The sequence below is a fragment of the Rana temporaria genome, chromosome 9 (genome assembly GCF_905171775.1).
Source record: "Rana temporaria chromosome 9, aRanTem1.1, whole genome shotgun sequence".
Classification (NCBI taxonomy): Eukaryota; Metazoa; Chordata; class Amphibia; order Anura; family Ranidae; genus Rana; species Rana temporaria.
Genome location: NC_053497.1, coordinates 34,514,573 through 34,537,860, shown reverse-complemented (window position 1 = coordinate 34,537,860; position 23,288 = coordinate 34,514,573). Strand labels below are relative to the sequence as shown.

General features: G+C 46.5%; 1 protein-coding gene across 1 annotated transcript in view; it reads left to right on the top strand.

Annotated features, from left to right (window-relative positions):
* Positions 1-23,288, top strand: part of LTBP4 (latent transforming growth factor beta binding protein 4) — a 272,071-nt gene that overhangs the window by 201,069 nt on the left and 47,714 nt on the right. The window contains exons 14-20 of the mRNA XM_040323145.1: positions 1,356-1,481; positions 12,872-12,997; positions 17,194-17,319; positions 18,655-18,783; positions 21,527-21,652; positions 21,792-21,911; positions 22,007-22,132. Of these exons, the coding sequence (XP_040179079.1) occupies positions 1,356-1,481; positions 12,872-12,997; positions 17,194-17,319; positions 18,655-18,783; positions 21,527-21,652; positions 21,792-21,911; positions 22,007-22,132 (879 nt within the window). The remainder of the gene's footprint in view (positions 1-1,355; positions 1,482-12,871; positions 12,998-17,193; positions 17,320-18,654; positions 18,784-21,526; positions 21,653-21,791; positions 21,912-22,006; positions 22,133-23,288) is intronic.

The following is a 23,288-nucleotide window of genomic DNA, read 5'->3' as shown; positions in this document are numbered from 1 at the left end:
CCTTATATGGATGACCTCCCATTAGATGGGGTCTGCATAATTCTGGGACAGAGACAACTGCAGGACACCAATGATCTCTTTAGCCATCTGTAAGGATGGCATTCGGAACACTGCCCATTAATTTAAGGCACTGACCCCAATGAATTGGCTTTGGCAGGGGATCCCAGAGGCCTTAAAATTATTTAATGGATTCCTCTGGAGTCGAAAGGTTGAGAATTCTAACATACTTTTGGCTTATTCAGCTTTTGCAGTGGATAGTCAGAAAGGTTTCAGAATGGGATGGCCCGGATTCACATACATTGGCGCATATTTATGCCGGCGTAGCGTATCGAATATACGCTACGCCGACGCAGCGCAGAGAGGCAAGCACAGTATTCACAAAGCACTTGCTCCCACTTGCTCTCAAATCTACGCTGGGTTTTCTCTGCGTATTCTGGCGTAGGTGGAAGTGGGCGTGAGCCATGCTAATGAGGCGTGACCCCATGCAAATGATCGGCCAAGCGCCATAGAAGTACTTAAAACAAACTGCGCATGCGCCGTCCCATGGCCGCATCCCTGTGCGCATGGTCAGAATCACGTCGGAACTACTCCCTAAGATACGACGGATCACTGCCTATGACGTGAACGTAACCTATGCCCAGCCCTATTCATGTACTACCTAAACAACGTAAAATACGACGGCTGTGTTCCCTGGTCCATACCTCAGCATGACTTGCGCCTCATATATGGGGCTTAACTTTACGCCGGACGTACGACTTACGCAAACCGCGTATATTATGTGCCGGGCGCAAGTACGTTTGTGAATCGGCGTATCTCCCTCATTTGCATACGTGCATAGAAAATCAATGGGAGCGGCAAATGCGCCCAGCGTAAATATGCGCCCACGATACGCCGGCGTAGGAAAGTTACGTCGGTCGGATGAAGCCTATTTTCAGGCGTATCTCAGTTTATGGGCACGGCGCATATTTACACTTACGCGGCGTATCTCGAGATACGTCGGCGTAAGTGCTTTGTGAATCCGGCCCGTTGTCTTTATCCAAGACCGAGGAAGGCCAGTTGACCATGTCAGCATATGTATGGGCACCTTAAACAAAATATTGTAATAACATTTAAAGTTTGTTTTTCTTGGTAACTTTGAAAGAGAACAAACACATCAACTCTGCAGTAAGGCAAATATTGCTTAGTTCCTTAAGAATGGAATCTGCGGTTACAGAGGTGAACTTATAAAAATCTCTTAAATCATGACACATATGGTAAATTTGAAAAACCACTGTACCACACCCTTTGTATTTTTAATAAACTATTTATTAAGAACAAAAAGCAAAATTTATGGGAGCCTGATTTTTGATTTTCAGAGTCGAAGTTGTGTGAGCTGAACCCACAGATCTGCGGTCCTGGGCGCTGTGAACCACGTCCTGCTAGCTACACCTGTGTATGTAACAACGGTTATTGGTTGAGCACGCAGGGCACCCACTGTATCGGTAAGACATTATGCTTTCTTATGACTGCACAGATGGGGGAATACCTGCCTAGATCCAGCCTTATAATAACTAAACCATCCCCATACCATACTTATACAATTAATAATATCATTATGTTTGTTATAAGTCCACCTCCTTTTCATCACAAAGCTAAAACTCCTAAAGGTACGTGTCAGCGGATGGTCATCCGCTGACACCCGTAATCACATAGGGACCAATGTATGTCCCGTTTTTCATCCGCAACGGATGGATGAAAATGCGGACATACGGTCCGCACATGTGAAAGGGGCCTAAAGCTGCAGATAAATTTCACTGATTACGACTTCTCTCACACATGTGCAACAGATTTGTTTTGCCAGCCACTTTTATTGCTTAGGGATATGTAGATAAACATAACAAATGTTTAACTGGTATGTAAGTCAATCCTACAGATTTTTATTTTTAACTCTAAATGCTGTAAAGAGTCGTTTTAACAATTTTGTATGATCTTGAACAGCATGGAATAAGATACCATTTCTCTTTATCGCATGGGCAAATTTATCATAAAACATGTGGTTAAGAAAAGTAAAAGTGAGGGCCAAAGCAACCAATTGGGTCATAGCTACACTATATAGTCAAAAGTATTGGGACACCTGCCTTTACATGCACATTAACTTTAATGGCATCCCTGCCTTATTCCGTAGGGTTCAAAATTGAGTTGGCCCACCCTTTGCAGCTATAACAGCTTCAACTCTTTTGGGAAGGCTGTCCACAAGATTAAGGAGGGTGTCTATGGTTTGACTATTCTTCCAGAGTGCATTTGTGAGGTCAGGCAATGATATGGACGAGAAAGCCTGACTCGTCTCTGCTCTAATTCACCCCAAAGGTGTTATATCAGGTTGAGGTCAGGACTCTGTGCCCTCCACCCCAAACTCGCTCATCCATGTCTTTATGGACCTTGCTTTGTGTATTGGTGCGCAGTCATGTTGGAACAGGAAGGAGCCATCCCCAAACTGTTCCCACAAAGTTGGGAGCATGAAATTGTCTAAAATGTCTAGGTATGCTGACTTTATGTACTTTATGTCTTTATGGACCTTGCTTTGTGTACTGGTCCAAATTATTTAGTGGAGGGGGATTATGGTGTTGGGTTGTTTTTCAGGGGTTGGGCTTGGCCCCTTAGTTCCAGTGAAGGGAACTCTAAGGCCCCTTTCACATTGGACCTGTAGCCGCGGTGGCGGTATATCGCCGCCAAAAATAGCGGCGCTATACCGCCGGGATTGCCGCGGGAATCAGCCGCTAGCGGTGCGGTGTTAACCCCCGATAAAGGGTTAATACCGCCCGCAATGCGCCTCTAAAGAGGCGCATTGCGGGCAGTATTGCCGCGGTTCCCATTGTTTTCAATGGGAAGGAGCGGTGAAGGAGCGGTATACATGCCGCTCCTCTCACCGCTCCAAAGATGCTGCTGACAGGAGATTTTTTTGTCTCCCGCCAGCGCATCGCCTCAGTGTGAAAGCCCTCGGGCTTTCACATTGAGTCTGCAGTGCAGGAGTTTTTCAGGCGGGATAGCAGCGCTATTTTTAGCGCTGTACCGCCTGAAAAACTCCTCAATGTGAAAGGGGCCTTAAGGTGCCAGCATATCAAGACATTTTGGAAAATGTCATCCAAGGTCCGTAAAAACATAGATGAGCGAGTGTGAGGTGGAATCCTGACCTCAACCTGATAGAACACCTTTGGGATGAATTAGAGTGGAGACTACAAACCAATCCTTCTCGTCCAACATGAGTGCCTGACCTCACAAATGCACTTCTGGAAGAATGGTCAAACATTCCCATAGACACTCCTAAACCTTGTGGACAGCCTTCCCAGAAGAGTTGAAGCTGTTATAGCTGCAAAAAGTGGGCCAACTCAATATTGAACCCTACGGACTAAGACTGGGATGCCATTAAAGGGGAGTTCCAGGCTATTTTTAGTTTAGTAAAAGTCAGCAGCTACAAAAAGTATAGCTGCTGACTTTTAATAAACAGCCACTCACCTTTCCCACGGTCCAACGATGTGGCCGCACAGAGGCTCGCTCCTCTCCCCCTCCTCTCCGCGACGCCGTCAATAAAACTCTGGGCACCCGGCCGTGACAGGTTGTGGCTTCACAGCCTGGCGCGCGCTGCGGTCTCGGAGTGGACAGGCGATCTTCTGGAACCTGTCATGTGTTCCAGAAGATCACCTAGAGCAGGGATATGCAATTAGCGGACCTCCAGCTGTTGCAGAACTACAAGTCCCATGAGGCATAGCAAGACTGACAGCCACAAGCATGACACCCAGAGGCAGAGGCATGATGGAACTTGTAGTTTTGCAACAGCTGGAGGTCCGCTAATTGCATATCCCTGACCTAGAGGGAGGGGCCGCCTAGGGGGAGAGGAGGAGTCACCTACGCGGCCCGTAGGCGGAAGGAGGAAGTGGCACAGGAAGTCCCCTTCAAAACTCCCCCCCAAAAAAATGACATGCCAAATGTGGCATGAAAGGGGGCGAGGAGCACTTAAAGCGGAAGTTCCACTTTTGGGTGGAACTCCGTTTTAAAGTTCATTTGCATGTAAAGGCAGGTGTCCCAATACTTTTGACAATATCGTGAATTTTATTCTAATGAAGGTTAAATGATGAAAGGAAAGACCTGATACATTGCTATGAGGAACACTATTTATTTTCTTTCCGCTGTTTTTAATAAATGAGTCCATGTGTGTTTGGCTGGAATACTCCCCCCCCCCCCCTTGCTGTTGGACACCCAGTGGTCCATTAAATGGTTTTCTAAATGCTTATTTCATATTTAGAATACTTTGTCCAGAAATCCAGTGGAATGTATTCTCATGGTTTCTGGTTTCCAGTTAGAGGCTATAAAAATGCAAAATGTTGATCAAATGAAGAAACAAACAAACTCTGTTTGGCATCTCCCCCAGTCATGTCGCACAAGAATGAGTCCATGACGTTGGATGTGCAGCCTAGAAGTCTGCTCCCAATGATAATGGCACCTCTTACTGAGTGTTTCTCTTTCCAATAACAGTTTTTTATTTTTGAAAAAAGGGCAGTACAAAATATGGCAACATATCTGGTGTAAGAGAAGAGAAGAGGTACACAATTCCAGCTTAATGTGCTTACACAGTGGTTTCATAGTTATTTGTACTATCAGTAGCTTATAAAATAACAGGATTCAAACAAAAGAGAGAAAGGAGAGAGGAGGTGGTGGGGCGGGAAGGGGGGGATGGGTGAGTGGGAGAGGCAAGTGGAGAGGGAGAGAAAAGGAAGAGAGAAAAAGAAAAAGGAGAGGATAGAAAAAGGGAGAGAGGAGAGGAGGGAAGCAGGCAAGAGGGGTGGGTGTTGTAGCATACCTCGGTGGTCTGTCGTCGGCTCACGGCGGGTCCTCCCTCACATGCCACCTCTCCCAGACAAGGTCATGATCCTCTAGTCTGTCCCGGATCCTAGCCGTCATTTTTTCCATGAGTTCTACATCCTTGACCCTAACGTAGAGGGCCTCTTGGGTTGGGGGCATCGGTTTCTTCCAGTTTAGTGCTATCAAGCACTTTGCCGCCGTGATAATGTGTCTTAACAGCTTTTTATAAGGTTTGGCTATGCGAGGTTGGGACAGGCCCAAAAGGAATAGCTTCGGGGAGAGGGGTATGGGCACCTCCAGGAGGCGGGTCAGGAGCTCTCGTGTCTGAGTCCAAAACGGGACAATCAAGGGGCAGGCCCAATATATGTGAAACAATGTGCCCCTCGCTTGGTTACATCGCCAGCACCGGTCAGAGGTGGAAGGGTAGATCTTGTGGAGAACGTCCGGGGTCAGGTACCAAAAAAACAGCACTTTGTATGCATTCTCCTTATAAAGGGTACAGATAGAGCTTTTGGCCGCCTGTCTCCAAACCGCTCCCCACTCCTCCTCCGAGAGCACCTCCCCAAGCTCCCTCTCCCATCGAAGCATATAGGCGTGTTTACCGTTTTGTTGGAAGGAGTGTTCATTTAAGATTTGGTATATGTCTGATATAAGGCCCCTTCGAGCTGTGCCCTCTAGTATAATGCGCTCAAATGGGGTTGGCTTCGAGAAGAGGAGCCGAGGGGCTACTGTGTGGGCGTAGTGGCGGATCTGTAGGTAGCTGAAGAAAGCTTGTCGTGGAATGTCATGTTTGGCTTGAAGATCAGCGAAGGAGTGTAGGGTGCGGGACCTGGGATCTACTAAATGGCCAAAATGAAATAGGTTTCGCGAGGCCCAGGGCCATGACATCGGGTGGGTGAGGCTTGTCGGTACTTTAGGGTTATAGAGAAAGGAAGTCAGCAGGGAGCTATCAGATTTCAGTCGGCAGCCTTGGGCTAGCCTCCTCCATATGCTTTGAAGCTGCCGCATGGAGCCTAGCAAACGTCCTGGCTCCACTGACGCGTTCGCGTTCCAGAGGAGGTTATTGGGGTGAATTGGTGCCAGCCAAATCTTTTCCACCTCCGTCCACCTATTGTAGGACTTCTGGGGAAACCATGATGCCACCGCTCGTAGCTGTGAGGCCTGGTAGTATTTCACCAGGTCTGGGAAGGCCAGGCCTCCCTCGGTTCGCGCCGCCGTCATGACCGAACGTGGGATCCTGTGGCGCTTGTAGTTCCACACATATCGGAGGAGGTCTGCTTGTAGGGCTCGCAAATGGGCGCATGGGACTGGGATGGGAAGGGTCTGGAACAGATACAGCAGTTTTGGAAGGATCACCATTTTTATGGCCGCTATCCGGCCCAGAAGGGATATCTGATGGGGCTTCCATTTATGGATCAGCGCCCTGATCGAGCTATAAAGGGGGGGGAAATTGGCCTGGTACAGGGATGCAAAGTCCGGGGTCAGATGGACCCCCAGGTATTTCAGGGAGGTTCGCTCCCAGTGATATGGGAAGACTGACTGCATGTGTAGGGTCTCTGGTTCGGGCATGTTTATCGGCATGGCCATCGACTTAGAGGTGTTGGTTTTGTATCCCGAGAGGGCCCCGTATCGTTCAAGTTCAACGTGAAGATTGGGCAGGGAGATGCGGGGGCGCGTCAATGTTAGAATAATATCGTCAGCAAAGAGGGAGATCTTAAATTCCCTCCCCCTTACTGGAATACCCCGAATGTCCGGGTTACCGCGGATCGTCGCTGCTAGGGGCTCGACGCACAGAGCGAAGAGCAGGGGGGAGAGTGGGCACCCTTGGCGGGTTCCATTGGTGACAGGGAAGGTGGACGAAGTGGCAAAGGGAGTTTTTACCTGTGATAACGGGTTGGTATAGAGGTGTCGGACCGCCTGAAGAAAAGGTCCCCTAAACCCCATGTGTTTCAACGTGGCGAGCATGAAGGGCCAGCCAAGGCGGTCGAACGCCTTTTCTGCGTCTAGGCTTAGGAGCAAAGATTCCGAGCCCTCCCTGCCCGCCACGTCAATTAGGTCAATCACCTTTCTCGTATTGTCCCCCGCTTGGCGGAGGGGGACAAAGCCCACCTGGTCTTTATGGACCAGGGAGGGCAAGACTACATTTAAACGGAGGGAGAGGACCTTCGTAAATATTTTGAGGTCTGAGTTTAATAGGGCTATTGGCCTGTAGCTTGCGCATAATGAAGGGTCCTTGTCAGGTTTAGGAATGAGGGTGATAAATGATCGCTGCATATCCTGCGGGATGGGGGTCTGTTGTAGAAAGGCGTTGAAGAGTTTAGTCATGTGGGGGAGAAGTGTGGGGAGAAAGGTCTTATAATATTCGTATGGAAACCCGTCTGGACCTGGGGACTTGTGGGCGGGCAGGGCCTTAATGGCCCGGGTTAGCTCCTCATCTGTGATGGGAGCATTAAGGGGGATCAGGTCCTCCGGTTGTAGCCGAGGGATGCCCGCCTGTGTCAGGTATTGTGTCATCCTATCAAGTAGGTCGGGGGTGGGTGGGTTATGGGGAATTTCAGGCCTGTTGTACAGATCCGCGTAAAATGCTGCGAATGCGTCCGCAATACTTTGCGGGTGGGATATGGTGTTGCCCGATCTGTCCTGGACCTGGTGCGGGGTGGAAGCGAGGGAGCGATCGGCTAGCTTCCTTGCTAATAGAGCTTGCGCCTTATTGCCCTTATCATAGTATACCTGACGGAGGCGGACAAGGGCCTTCTCGACTCGACCCAGCGCGAGGTCCCGGAGTGTCGACCGCACTAGGGTAATGCGTTTAAGAAGCGTCAGGGAGGGTGAGGTCTGGAGACGGGATTCTAGGGCTTGAAGCTGCGCTTCCGCCTGTTTTTTATACTGAGTGTTTCTCAATGCTCCCAGCTAGGGTCATGTGTACAGGGAAATCAATACTACGCAGATATGTCAGAATGGTGTGTGTTATAGACAGATGGTGAAGCTTGCAGCATTAATCACACGAGGAAATAGATAGCAAGATGTTAACCAGTCCACTGCTGATCAGCATTCTTCAAACAAACAACAGCATTAAAAGGAATATGTAGGCTGCCATTTCTGATGTCTCCTTTGGAAAATGCTAGTTCCCTGGCTGTCATGCTTCAGATGCTTAGCACTTTTTGAGTCGCACGTTCACAGATCAGTTCTGACTTCATTTGATGCATACTTTTCGCTGATCTGCAATTCAGTGGTAAAGTCAGAAACAGCCAGATCAGTAGCAATTTCAAAAGGAGGGGTCAGCAATAGCTGCCTCTATCAGAACATGGCCAAGAGGATCCTGCCTTAGAAGCTGTGCTAAGGGGGAAGAGGGGATTGCCTCTTCTGCCTCAGCATTATCATGGCCATCTCCTGCACTGTGCGGGACCGAGCTGTCAAAAAGGAATGGTGCCAAACTTCGGTACTTAAAAATCGATCACTTTTAACCACTTAAGGACCGGACCAATATGCTGCCTAAAGACCCAAGGTGTTTTTACAGTTCGGGACTGCGTCGCTTTAACAGACAATTGCGCGGTCGTGCGACGTGGCTCCCAAACAAAATTGGCGTCCTTTTTCCCCACAAATAGAGCTTTCTTTTGGTGGTATTTGATCCCCTCTGCGGTTTTTCTTTTTTGCGCTATAAACAAAAATAGAGCGACAATTTTGAAAAAAATGCAATATTTTTTACTTTTTGCTATAATAAATATCCCCCAAAAACATATATAACATTGTTTTTTTCCTCAGTTTAGGCCGATACGTATTCTTCTACCTATTTTTGGAAAAAAAAATCGCAATAAGCGTTTATCGATTGGTTTGCGCAAAATTTATAGCGTTTACAAAATAGGGGATAGTTTTATTGCATTTTTATTAATTTTTTTTTTTTACTACTAATGGCGGCGATCAGCGATTTTTTTCGTGACTGCGACATTATGGCGGACACTTCGGCCAATTTTGACACATTTTTGGGACCATTGTCATTTTCACAGCAAAAAATGCATTTAAATTGCATTGTTTATTGTGAAAATGACAGTTGCAGTTTGGGAGTTAACCACAGGGGGCGCTGTAGGAGTTAGGGTTCACCTAGTGTGTGTTTACAACTGTAGGGGGGTGTGGCTGTAGGACTGAGGTCATCGATCGAGTCTCCCTTTAAAAGGGATCACTCGATCGATGCAGCCGCCACAGTGAAGCACGGGGAAGCCGTGTTTACATACGGCTCTCCCCGTTCTTCAGCTCCGGGGAGCGATCGCGTCGGAGCGGCTATAAACGAATAGCCGCGCCGTCGTCCCGGATCGCTCCCCTCGGCAATCCGACCGCCGCATGTAGCGCGGGGGCCCATCTGCCTGTACGTGCCATTCTGTGGACGTACATATACAAGCGGCGGTTGGCAAGTGGTTAAAAATCCCCATAGGTGACGCTTTAATTTTTTTTTACTGGTTAAATGTTTAGAGTTACAGAGGAGGTCTAGGGCCAAAATTATTGCTCTCGCTCTAACGTTCACGGCGATACCTCACATGTATGTCTTGAACACCGTTTTCATATGTGGGCAGGACTTACGTATGCATTCGCTTCTGTGTGCAAGCACACGGGGACAGGGGCGCTTTAAAAAAAATGTATTCTTTTATTGTTAATTATACTTTCTTTTTTTTAGTTTGACACTTTAAAAAAAAAAAATGGATCACTTTTAATCCTATTACAAGGAATGTAAACATTGTTTAGGAATATGGCATACTCAAGAGGGGGTTCTCTTTTCTCACACACCCCCCTCTTTCTTCTATGAGCACAGACGTGAAGCGGTGCCTTTCCAAACCTCATCTTGGGTTATAGTGGACTTTGTTTGAATAAGGATTGTTCAGTCCAGTATTTGCATTAAAGACTGCCATTCTTCATTTAAGAACTTTTCTATTCCAAGGACAATATTCAATATTTATATATTTATTTGTTTAAAGTCTAAATGTTGCATATGTCCAGCGCTGCCTGGTTAATTGTGATATAATTCTGACATATTCAGGTTTTTATTCATTTTTTCACCCAGCTATTGAGGAATATGGCATGATCGCTCCTCTTTACAGTGAGATCCGGGGTCAATAAGACCCCACATGGCTGGTTGAGTGGGCTAATCCTCTCACTCCCTTATAGGGAGTCCCTCTGCCCCGTTGGGCTTCAAAGCGGAGCAGGTAGGGCGGGCTTTGTGGGAGGACCCCCTCACACACCCGCCATTGCCACCCGGGGCATGGAGAAAGGTGGCAGATTGCCTCTGGGGGAGGCCTGCCTACTCCCAACTCCTGCAGTCCGGCTCCTCTCTCAAGTACACGCACAAAATACACTTTGAAAAAAAAAAAAATAAGACCCCACATCTCACTTATAGGCTGGGAAGCCTGAAATAAAAAAATTAAAACGATCTCGGCTTCCCAGCCAAGGCGGCGCCGATTGTTTAAATGCAGATGCCGGGTGTGATGTCATAACATCGCTCCCGGCCTCCGACGATCATAGAGACTCCGGCGACCATCTGGTCCGCCGGAAATCTCTATGGTAAACATCTGGGGCCGACGGATACGTTCTCCGACTCACCGATCGCAGCGGTGAGTCAGTAGACGCACCGGAGGGTGGCGGGAGGGGAGACGTCCCCTCTCGCCGGCTGAAAAGGATGATATGTGAATGCTGACTGTAGTTGCAGGCATCATTCAGACATCCCCGCACAAAGTCAAGGACGTCATATGACGGCCGGCGGGCGGGAAGCAGTTAATGTAGAAAAATGTGAAATAATGCATTTGGGTGTCAAAAATATGAATGCAATTTATACACTGGGGGGAGAACCTCTGGGGGAATCTAGGATGGAAAAGGACCTGGGGTTTTTAGTAGATGATAGGCTCAGCAATGCCAAGCTGCTGCTAACAAAGCAAACAGAATATTAACATTAAAAAGGGGATTATCTCCAGAGATAAAACGATAATTCTCCCGCTCTACAAGACTCTGGTCCGGCCGCACCTGGAGTATGCTGTCCTGTTCTGGGCACCAGTCCTCAGGAAGGATGTACTGGAAATGGAGCGAGTACAAAGAAGGCTAACAAAGCTAATAAAGGGTCTGGAGGATATTGGTTATGAGGAAAGGTTGCGAGCACTGAACTTATTCTCTCTGGAGAAGAGACGCTTGAGAGGGGATGTGATTTCAATTTACAAATACCGTACTGGTGACCCCACAATAGGGATAAAACTTTTTCGTGGAAGGAAGTTTAACAAGGACACGTGGCCACTCATTAAAATTAGAAGAAAAGAGGTTTAACCTTAAACTATGTAGAGGGTTCTTTACTGTAAGAGCGGCAAGGATGTGGAATTCCCTTCCACAGGCGGTGGTCTTAGTGGGGAGTATCAATAGTTTCAAAAAACTATTAGATAAGCACCTGAGCTACCACAACATACAGGGATATACAATGTAATACTGACATATAATCACACACATAGGTTGGACTTTATGGACTTGTGTCTTTTTTCAACCTCACCTACCATACATTTTACAGGTATATATGATACGAGATATAGAAACCTAAAACTTATTTCCATGTGTTTCACAGACAATGGCTATGCATTCTTCTCCATTCAACAGTAAGGCTTCCAGATAGAAATTAGGGTCCACTGGGGGGGGGGAATGTGATAAATACTACGCGTTTCTTGGGTATCCACCCCCTCTTCCTCAGGTTCTGTGAAACTATAAGATACAGCCATAATTCATTTTAAACAATGTATACCTATATACAGCAGGGAAAATAATTATTTTATCTCCTGCAGATTTTGTAACTTTGCCCGCTTACAAAGAAATGAAGGGTCTATAATTTTTATCATAGATGTATTTTAACCACTTTAATACCAGCCATTTTGACCCCCTTACTGCCCAGGCCAATTTTCAGCTTTCAGCACTATCACGCTTTGAATGACAATTGCGCGGTCGTGCAACGTGGCTCTCAAACAAAATTAACATCCTTTTTTTCCCACAAATCGAGCTTTCTTTTGGTGATATTTGGAGAGCTTTGCTGGCACTTTTAACCCTTTTTCAGTCGCTAGCGGGGGTTAAAATTGCCCCGCTAGCGGCCGAAAAGTGCAGCTGACGCCCTAGTGTGAAAGGGCTCTAAGTCCTGCAGATTATGGGCCAGATTCTCGTAGATTTGAGGCGGGCGTAGCGTAAGCCATTTACACTACGCCGCCCCAACTTACTGGAGCAAGTGCCATATTCCTCAAGCACTTGCTCCGTAGTTTGCGGAGGCGTAGTGTAAATGGCCCGGCGTATCCCCGCGTATTTCAAAGGGGGCGGCTTATATTTAAATTAAGCGTGCCCCCGTTGCGATCGAACTGCGCATGCGCCGGGCTAAAAATAGCCCAGTGCGCATGCTCCAGTTCTCAGCGGAAAACGTCAATGACGCCGACGTGTGCGTCATTGACGTAAAGTCGTATTCAAGAACGACTTAGGAAAACGACGTACCCGACGGGAAAAGACGACGCGGACCCGACGCCATACTTAACATGGCATAAGTGGGACTGGCGTAAGGTTACCCCTCATATAGCAGGGGTAATCTTACGCTTACGCAAATGACGTAAGCGACGGTTACGCGACGCGATTTCGTTTGGGAATCGGCGTATCAGGCTCATTTGCATAAACAAATGAGACCTGAACGTAGCGGCGAATTACATTTAAGATCCGACAGTGTAAGTGACTTACACTAGTCGGATCCTAGCCTAAATCCGGCGTATCTTGTTTTGTGAATACAAAATAATGATACGCCAGCGGAAAATTCGATTCACGCCGGTGTATCAGTAGATACACCGGCGTAACTTGTTTGAGAATATGGCCCTATTTCACTACCATGTCTTATCGTTTCAGATTCATTACAATTATGGCGTTTTGCCTTAAACGAGGATCTGTTAAAAAATATAAATACAATTATTGTTAGATTCAGGCTTTCTGGATATGTTAATGAGGAAATTGCACCAATCAGATATCACAACATTGTCTTCTTTTTTTCACCAAGACATGGATGAATGTCGGCAAAGGCCGAGTCCTTGTGCCAATGGGCGATGTGAAAACACCATTGGCAGTTACCGATGCGCATGCTCTGCAGGTTTCAGCACCAATCCACAAGGCACAGAGTGTACAGGTGAGACGTTCACAGTAATTCCAATCTGAATGTAAGTATGGATTCACACCTGTGACAGCTCTTGCCGCCAGGGATGGACTGGCCATTGGGACTACAGGGAGTTTCCCGGTGGGCCGATGGCTCAGTGGGCCGGCTTCAGTGACAGCGGACTGCTGCCCCCTCCACTCCTCTGTCTCTCCCTTCCCGCAGAGCTCACCTCCTCTCCCTCCCCGCAGCGCTCACCTGGGGGAAACAGAGAAGCAGGGGGAGGACCAGAGGAGCAGGGACGACGACAGAGGAGCATGGGGTAGGGGACAGACAGCTGTACTGCCTATAAGAGTACCAGTACCAGCCGTTCTACTCTAATAAAGTAGAACGGCTAGTGGCTAGTGAAGGGGGAGAGGGGGCTTGGGTGGCCCGGGGGGGGGGGGGGGTGCGAGATTTGTCCGGCCGCCATGGGTGAGACCTGTCAAAGTGGGCCAGTCTGGATGAAGTCCAGGGCCAAATTTTTGTCCCAGTCCAGCCCTGCTTGCCGCCACTCTGAAAAGTTAGCCGTGATTGATTGCTTTTTGAAGGGTGGTAGAATAGTAGCTGCCAGGCATTCAGGAGCAATACTAACTGCAGCCACATGTAAAATTGACAACCACTGTTCAGCTGTCAATTTTACATCTGGCTGCTTCAATTTTTCAAGCTAGCGCAGCAACATCTCCAAAAAGAAAAGTGGGTGTGCTCACTGTACTGATCGACTCAACCCCATTTGTTCATGAGCCCAACAAACAGAGCAGTCCAACCCGAGGTACAAACACTCCAACACGCTTCACTCAATAAGGAGTTTAATCACAGGATGGACTAGTCTGTTTGTTGGACTAATGAATAATTGGATTTAATGGGAAAAATAATTCAAGCAAGAAAAATGGCTGCAGAAAATGCACGGATCTAGCACACAGGTGATCAGCACCACTTCCAGGGCACCCTCCTCACCCATCAGACATATTCAGCCAATGCAAGAGGGGGGAGAGAGGGGGGGTGAGAAAGAGAGAGGGGTAATAGAGAGTTTCGATGACGCCGACATTAGTATTGATCACAGGCAAATTAGGCAGCCGCGAGGCCCCTGTGAGTGCGAGGCCTTAGACGACCGCCTAATTAGAGAGCCGCCTCTGTGAGCAGTTCCCCCCTTGCTTTTGGAGCTGTTGCAGAGTCATTCTTTTTTTTTTTTCAATATTCTTTATTTATACCCAAAGAAGGAACAGATGATACATTGCATAACATCCATTGCATGCATATGCATAGTCGATCTTAGTGGCCGATGACTACAAGGAACCTGCCTCTGATATCGGTGACAGTGTGGGAATTAGAGCCTGGAGTAGGACAACTGCTGACCTCTGTTTTTAATCGGATGGGAGAAAGGCAACAGGGCCCCCACAGAGCAAATCTCTGCCCGGTTATTAGAAGCAGCCGAATGTTGCATAGTGTATGGCCAATTTAACGCTATACAGGCCAGCCAAGCAAGATGTTTGAATTCTAGAAGTCTGCATAGATTTATTATATATAATAATTAGATATCTTTGTCATATTTAAAGTGATTTTAAACACACGGGGCCGGATTCAGAAAGAGATACGACGGTGTATCTCCTGATACGCCGTCGTATCTCTGAGTTCCGCCGGTCGTATCTATGCGACTGATTCAGAGAATCAGTTACGCATAGATATCCCTAAGATCCGACAGGTGTAAGTGTCTTACACCTTCGGATCTTAGGCTGCAATTCCAGGCTGGCCGCTAGGTGGCGCTTCCGTATTTTTACGCGAGGAATATGCAAATGAGGATTTACGCCGATTCAGAAACGAACGACCGCCCGGCGTTTTTTTTTTATGTCGTTTGCGTTCGGCTTTTTCCGGCGTATAGTTACCCCTGCTATATGAGGGGTAGCTAATGTTAAGTATGGCCGCCGTTCCCGCGCCGAGTTTTGAAATTTTACGTAGTTTGCATAAGTCGTTCGCAAATACGGCTGGACGTAATTTACGTTCACGTCGAAAGCAATGATGTCCTTGCGACGTCATTTAGAGCAATGCACACTGGGATATTTTACTGACGGCGAATGCGCCGTTCAAACAAAACGTAAAAAACGCGGGGTCAAGACACATTTAAATAAAACACGCCCCCTACATCACCATTTGAATTACGCGGCCTTACGCCGCAACACATACGTTACGCCGCCGTAACTAAGGGCGCAAGTTCTTTCTGATACATTACGCGGGCCGGACAGATACATCATTGTATATGAATCCGGCACACGCTGTTTAATTTCAACTGTCCCATCTATTTCCACTACCGTGTTTCCCTGAAAATAAGACGTACTCCGAAAATAAGCCGTAGCGGTATTTCGACGCAAGATCGAAATATAAGACATCCCCCCGAAAATAAGACGTAGCGATGGCGTGTCGAATCCCCAAAAATAAGACGTAGCGATTGCGTGTCGTATGCGTAGCGGCGCGGGCGGGAAAACAAGACGTGATGGGCGTACTGTACTGGTGCGGAGCTCAGGAGCTGTAAAGAAGTCGTGCAGCCCTTCTTATCTGCTCCACGGTATCTCTAAGTGACCGGAGAGGTGTTGGCAGCCCCATAAATACGGTAAGGTTGGCTCCATACTGTTGTACCATACTTGCCGGTAAAAAAAATAAGACATCCCCCGAAAATAAGCCATAGTGTGATTTCTGGAGGAAAAATAAATATAAGACGGTGTCTTATTTTTGGGGAAACACGGTATATATGTGGATGATGGCACTGTAATTATTTTAAGAAGAAAATCATCTAAGTAAGTTTTTCCTAATGGATTTACAGATGACCCAGATTTTTCCCAGCCTGTTTGAAGGGAAACATAAGCAGACGGAGCTTCTAGTCCACTGCTGCTGGTCACATGTTTAAAAAAACAGCCTTTGTAAGATAAAGAAACAGTTAATATCAATAAACCGTTTGAAATTGTCATACAAATATATATTTTAAAACAAATCTTTATTATTTTGTGGAAATAACATGGTGTGGGCAGATTTCTGCCAGTCACACCCCCTCCAGCCTGTGTTTTAGAATAAGAGGAAGGTGAAGCCTCCATTAATTTACATATAATATTCTGCCCCCATTGTGTTTAGTTGGTTAGTGGGTGTGGAGGAGGAGGGACGGAGTGGGCTGTTATTTACCACTGTGTATACACCCACATGTGTGACTATATAGTCCCATGGGCTGCTCAGATGTGATAGGGAGGAAACGCTCAGCATAGAAACTCACTGAAAACTGAGCATGTGCAGAGTTGCCACCACAGCTGCAAAATCCCTTGCTGCAGTGGGAACATAGACAGAAGGGGGAGACAGAGAGCAGATTTCAAGGTTGTTCACACCAGAAGCTGCGCTAGAGCGCAGTGGCTGGTGGGTGGTAGGATGACAGCGGTAATGGCTTGTGTTGTACCGCACTGTGCTGAAAAAGCTAAAGCCTGCTGTACTATTTTTCAGTTCACACCACCAAAAGTACTAACCTGATAGGAAACAAGTCGTTTTGCTTTATTTTGGTGTGGGACTTCGCCGGGCAAGGTCCGTTACTCTATGTGTTAGGCCTTGTACACACGGTCGGACCAAACCGATGAGAATGGTCCGACGGACCGTTTTCATCGGTTCACCGCTGAAGTGGCCTGATGGTCTGATGTGCGTACACACCATCGTTCCAAAACCGATCGGGTCAGAACGCGGTGACGTCAAACACACGACATGCTGAATAAAACAAATTTCAATGCTTCCAAGCATGCGTCGACTTGATTCTGAGCATGCGCGGATTTTGAACCGATGCTTTCTGTACTAACCATCGGTTTGGACTGATCGGGCAGCGTTCCATCGGTTCGGTTTTGAAGCATGTTTTAAAATTTTGGACCGAAGGAAAACAGACCGATGGGCTATACACACGGTCGGTTTGGACCGATGAAACTGAACCTCGGTCCATTCTCATCGGTTTTGTCCGACCGTGTGTACGGGGCCTTACTGTTCTTTATTGAATAACCCCAATGGCTCATCATTTATAAACAACCATGAAAAACAGCTCTGGCTATTAAAAAAATTGAGTTGATCTTTTTACTAGCTAACAGTTGTCATTCGCACATCTGGACTGGCATTATGACAGAGCTTTGTATGCTGCTTGGTGTAATGAAACTCTCTGACCGGCTGAATCTTCCTTCCAGACATTGATGAGTGTAACAGCGGACAACAACTCTGCACCAATGGAAGGTGCGAGAACACACCTGGCAGTTACCGGTGTGTCTGTCCATCGGGTTTCAGCCTTAACGCACAGAGCAAGACGTGTGTAGGTAATGTACCTGCTACTAAAGTATGCTGTTTTTCATTTTAACAAAAACTGTGAGTAAATACTAAGAAGTAAGGTGTACACTCGTCTGTGTGCTACCTACATCTGCATCCTAAGCAATACGCACTCCTAAACCCTTTGCCCTATAAGATACATACTCCTGAGCCCCGTAGTCTGTAATTCCAAGCCCTGCACCCTATACTATAAGGACTCCTGAGCCCTGCGCCCTATTCAATAAGGACTCTTGAGCCTTGCACTATATGTGTTACAGACTTCTGAGCCTCGCATCCTATATATATGATATGGACTATCTAAGCCCTGCACCCTACATGATACGGACTCCTGAACCCTGCACCCTAGGCGATACAGAGTATTGAGCCCTGCACCCTATGCGATACAGACTCCTGCACCCTGTGCAATATGCGCTTCTGACAGTGCACCCTGTGCAAGATGCACTCATGAGATCTGCTCCTGGTGCAAAATGTACTCCTGAGCCTTGCACTCTATGTGATATGGACTCCTGGGTCTGTACCCTGTGCATTATGCACTTATGAACTCTGCATCCTGTGCAACATGTACTTCTGAGCTCTGTTCCCTATGCAACATACGCTAAGTCCTGCACTCTATGTGGTGCAGACTCCTAAACTCTGCACCCTGTGCAGCATGCACTCCTGAGCCCTGCATGCTATGCAATATGCGCTTCTAAACACTGTACCCTGTGCAACATGCACTCCTGAGCCCTGCATGCTATGCAATATGCGCTTCTAAACACTGTACCCTGTGCAACATGTACTCCTGAGCTCTGTTCCCTATGCAACATACACTGCTGAGTCTTACACTCTATGTGATACAGACTCCTGAGCTTTGCACCCTGTGCGACATGTACTCCTGAGCCCTGCACACTTTGCAATACAGACTTCTGAACCAGGCTGCATCCTATGCAATATGGACTCCTGAGCCTTGCACCCTATGTGATATTGACTCCTGGGCACTGTGACCTATGCAATATGGACACCTTGTGCAACATCCACTCCTCAGCCCTGCCACCTTTATAACACGCCATCCTGATAGTTTCTAATAGCAAACTTCTATAGGTCTTTAAAAAAAAAATCCCTTTTACAAGTGGCTGAGTATTAATACAATTGGATGGAAAAAAATAATCCTTTGATGGCTTGTTATTTTTCTCAAATTGCACTGTGGCAATGTTTATAGGGTTAGTTTAGATGCAGACAGTACTTATCTGAGTTTTCTATAAAGCATAAGAGTTCAGTACCACAGATAATTACAGCTGGCACTATGCTTAAATCATGTTGGAATTATTTTCTCTCTATCTTTGTAGACATTGATGAGTGCCGCCTGACTCCAAGACGCCTGTGTCTGAATGGCCGATGTGAGAACACACCTGGAAGTTACCGCTGCGTCTGTCTGCCAGGGTATACCGCCAACGCACAGGGCACCGACTGCCAAGGTGAGCAATGATTATAAATGGTACTGAGGAAGCTAAAATAGACCCTGAAATTAATTTAAGTTTTTTTTTTAGGACTCTGCACAAAAGATATTTTTAACCTACGGTAACAATTATAGGTTCTGTAAACCACTGCATCCATTATTACTACGGTATACTATCTGATATTTAAATCCAAAAACAAGAAGACTGTATATAATTGAAATAAACTGGATACAGCTGAGATAAGGCAATCCAATGAAGTGTGAAGCAGTTTGCTCTACAAACAAAAGAGCACATAAAAATATATATACTGTGAAATGTGGGTACTTTGCAGATACCTAAAACATCATGATTTATTAGGAGCATTCATTTGACATATATACTGTAGTATGGTATTTTATGTGCATATTAAATGTACATATTTTTGTCTCATGATTCCTCTGTAAAATAAAATAAGGGAGGTAACTTAAAGTGACTCGGAGCATCCTTTATGCTGGCAAAAGCAACAGGTTCACTTTAAAGCTGGCCTCCTGCAGCCTAAACTTATCTTTGTTTTCATCTCATAAGAGGAGAAAAAGAAGCCCAGTCTAATGGTCCTTACACACGATCTGAAAATTGTACGAAAAATACTGCTTTCAGATCGATTGTACGATAATCTGTTCATTAGTACACAGCTTTCGATAGCCGATCATGATAGTTCATCCAATATTATCTGATGGTGCAAACATGAAAATGTTCCTCGTCCGATACCAGATCATACGATTTTCAATTAGTCAGTATAGTTGTGGTCCTAAAATACAATACAAATACATTACAACACATTACATCACTTCTGTATTTTTATTCTGTCGTACGAAAAGTGACTAGCCAATGGAAAAAGTCATGCGATCTGCCGTCCTATTTTCGGACCGCGTGTAAGGCCCCGTACACACGACCGAACATGTCTACTGAAACTGGTCTGCAGACCAGTTTCAGCGGACATGTTCGGTCGTCTGTACGTCTGACCGGACAATTTTCCGGCAGGTCGGACAGGTTTCCAGCGGACAAATGTTTCTTAGCATGCTAAGAAACATGTCCGCTGGAAGCCTGTCCGTCGGACATGTTTGGTCGTCTGTACAGACTCACCGGACATGTCCGCTCAGCCGAAAGCCCTCGCATGCGTCGAAGTGATTCGACGCATGCGTGAAAGCATTGACCTTCCAGGGCCGCGCACGTCGCCGTGTCATCGTCGCGGCGACGGCGCGGCCACGTCACCGCGCGGATTTCTGTTTGATGGTGTGTACAACCATCAGACAGAAATCTCCGAGCGGACATGTCTGATGAAAACGGTCCGGCGGACCGTTTTCATCGGACAGTCCGTCCGTGTGTACGAGGCCTAAGGCTAGTCATACATGTATAGATTTTCCATCCATGCTAAACATCTTCACTGAAGGTATTCAGACAGCCAGTCCCTGTGGATGTTTGAGTGCCTGAACAGTGACATCTGACTGGACACAGTCATTCAGTCAACAATTTTCCACCTGGCTCCTTCAATTTTTTCATTAAAGTTTGGTAAGTCACGTGGTGCCTACAGGACTGAATTTTGGACAATTCAGCAGTATTTGGACAACATTTTACCAGCATATGGGGAGCTTAAAGTGGAATTCCAGGTTTAATTACACGTTAAATGGTTTGCTTGAGACAGCTGTTTCCATTACAGAACAATGCAGCCGCTGTGTCTGCTGTAATGGATTATAGTAGCATTAGCTTCATACAGTAAGGCCGCGTACACACGGTCGGACAAAACCGATGAGAATGGACCGAGGTTCAGTTTCATCCGTCCAAACCGACGGTGTGTATAGCCCATCGGTCTGTTTTCCTTCAGTCCAAAATGTTAAAACACGCTTCAAAATCGAACCGATAGACCGCTGCCCGATCTGTCCAAACCGATGGTTAGTACAGAAAAGCATTGGTTCAAAACCCGCGCATGCTCAGAATCAAGTCGACACATGCTTAGAAGCATTGAACTTCGTTTTATTCAGCACGTCGTGTGTTTGACGTCACCGCATTCTGACCCGATCGGTTTTTGGAACGATGGTGTGTACGCACATCAGACCATCAGGCCACTTCAGCGGTGAACCGATGGAAATGGCCCGTCGGACCATTCTCATCGGTTTGGAACGACCGTGTGTACGCGGCCTTAGTGGTGCTATGTTCTGGCAGCAGTAAGTTCAACTTCCTATATGTTGATGGAATTAAAGAGAATATGGCTGAATGCTCCTCCACCATCCAGTAGAAGCCTTGTTTTTCTATCAATAAATACAAGGCTTACTGATTGGTCAAGATGGAGAAGTGAGTAGTTCGAGTCACGATTTCAACCATAGACCGTCAGAGGAAGCTTTGTATTCATTCATAAATATACAAGGCTTCTCTTGAATGGTGGAGAAATACTTGGCCCCACTCTCTTTCATTCGGGTGAAAGAAGGGAAATCACCTTTATTGCTGCTGGAATACAGCGCTGTTTAGTGTTTGCAGATAATGCTACTAATGTACAGTCCATTATGGTACATACAGCGGCCACATCCTTCTATAATGGAAAATAGTTTGTTTATCCCACCTTGGCCTAAACTATTTAAAGTGAAATGAAAACTGCAATACTGTTTCAAGTTTTACATTGCTGCTAGTCATAGTTTACACAGAGCTCAAGACTTTAGAAAATGTTATCTTTAGACCACAGTTATCCCTTAATAATTCCAACCACATTAACACAGTGTTCCTTCTACAGACATCGATGAGTGTCGACAAACACCGCGTCCTTGTGGATCAGGCAGATGCCTAAATACTCCTGGCAGTTTCCGGTGCTCTTGTCCTGTTGGTTACAGGCTGAATCCACAAAGCAATGACTGCATTGGTAAGGTTATATGGTCATGTCTTATTGTCATTTGCACATCTAAGACTTAATTCTACATTTAGTGATGAAGATGTATAAAATGTATGCCTTAATGACTCTGATTACAATTATCAGTGTAATGTTCCATTTCCTCTAACAGACATCAATGAGTGTGAGAATCCCGGAGCCTGCGCTGGTCAAGAGTGTGTCAATACACCAGGGTCATTTCAATGTCGCCAGTGCCGCCTCGGGTACAGACTCCAGAACCGGCGTTGTGTGGGTAAGGACCTGATTATTGATGTATTGAGCAGACTAAAAAGTTTTGTCATTCAAGTGATGGGGACAAACAGCTCTTCTATGTGCCTCTCTGTCTAGATATCAATGAGTGTCAGACCGAATCCACTTGTGGGCCAAGTGGCAAATGTATCAACACTGATGGCTCTTTCAAATGCGAATGTGTGCCAGGCTTCCGTCTGAACAGCGATGGAACTCGGTGTACAGGTTAGACCAACTATTAATGGCATACATGGTGGTTTTACAAAAGGTAGAGAAAAGCACTTGTAGAAGAGTAGCATGAAGAGTTTTGCTGTCATTATTCTAGTTGGATAGTAAAATGACATATGGAATTTTACAAATTTTCCACTTCTCCTAAAGTATTTGAACATGAAGAAGATGTGGGTTTAGTTCTTTCCATGTTTTATTTGGGTGACTGATGTGGCACTCTGCAATTTTATTTGCATGGTGTAAATTCTTGCACAAGAGTAATTACCCATTACACAGAAGAATACGAGATCCACCCAGTATCTTCTGTGCCAGTGAGAGGTCTTGTCACTGTGAGAACATAGGAAAATGTGGCACAGGATTCACATTTAGGGGTAATGTGAAGTTCTAGACACATTTTTTGTGAGCATAGAAAGATTTTGGCTTTCTCTGGATTCTGTAGTTCTGAATCGGAAGTTTAAATCCTGTGTTCCAGGTGTGCAGAATTGTTATATACACAGCTTAAAGCTTCCAGTTTGGAGACCACTCCTAGTGTGGGAGACAGAAGGTCTCACCCAGGGGTTAGTGGTGCCCCACCCAGAAGCCAATAGACAGAGGGTCTCACCCAGGGGTCATAGGTGCCACATTTAGAAGTCAATAGACAGAGGGTCTTACCCAGGGGTCAGAGGTGCCGCAGCCAGAAGCCAAGAGACAGAGGGTCTCACCCAGGGGTCATATGTGCCCCAGCCAAAAGACAGAGGGTCTCACCCAGGGTTCAGAGGTGCCCCAGCCAGAAGCCAAGAGACAGAGGGTTTCACCAAGGGGTTAGAGGTGTCCCAGCCAGAAGCCAAGAGACAGAGGGTCTTACCGAGGGGTCAGAGGTGCCCCAGTCAGCAGACAGGAGGTCTTGTTTCAGGAGTCAGGTCGGCTCCTATCGGGGTGTCAGGAGAACCCCAATCCGTAGGCCAGAAGTGGGCCATGCAGCAGAATGCTGCAACGAAATGCTAAGAGAGCAAAAGTAATCCAGGAGTGCCAGACACTACAGTCAGAGGGACTGGTAAGATGAGCAGCAGTGCTGCCAACAAACGAGCGAGATGGCTCAGCATTTTCATTGTTTGTATTATGTGTACGAGAAACCCCTATGTGGGCAACTAATGTGCATGGGAACTTTCCGTTT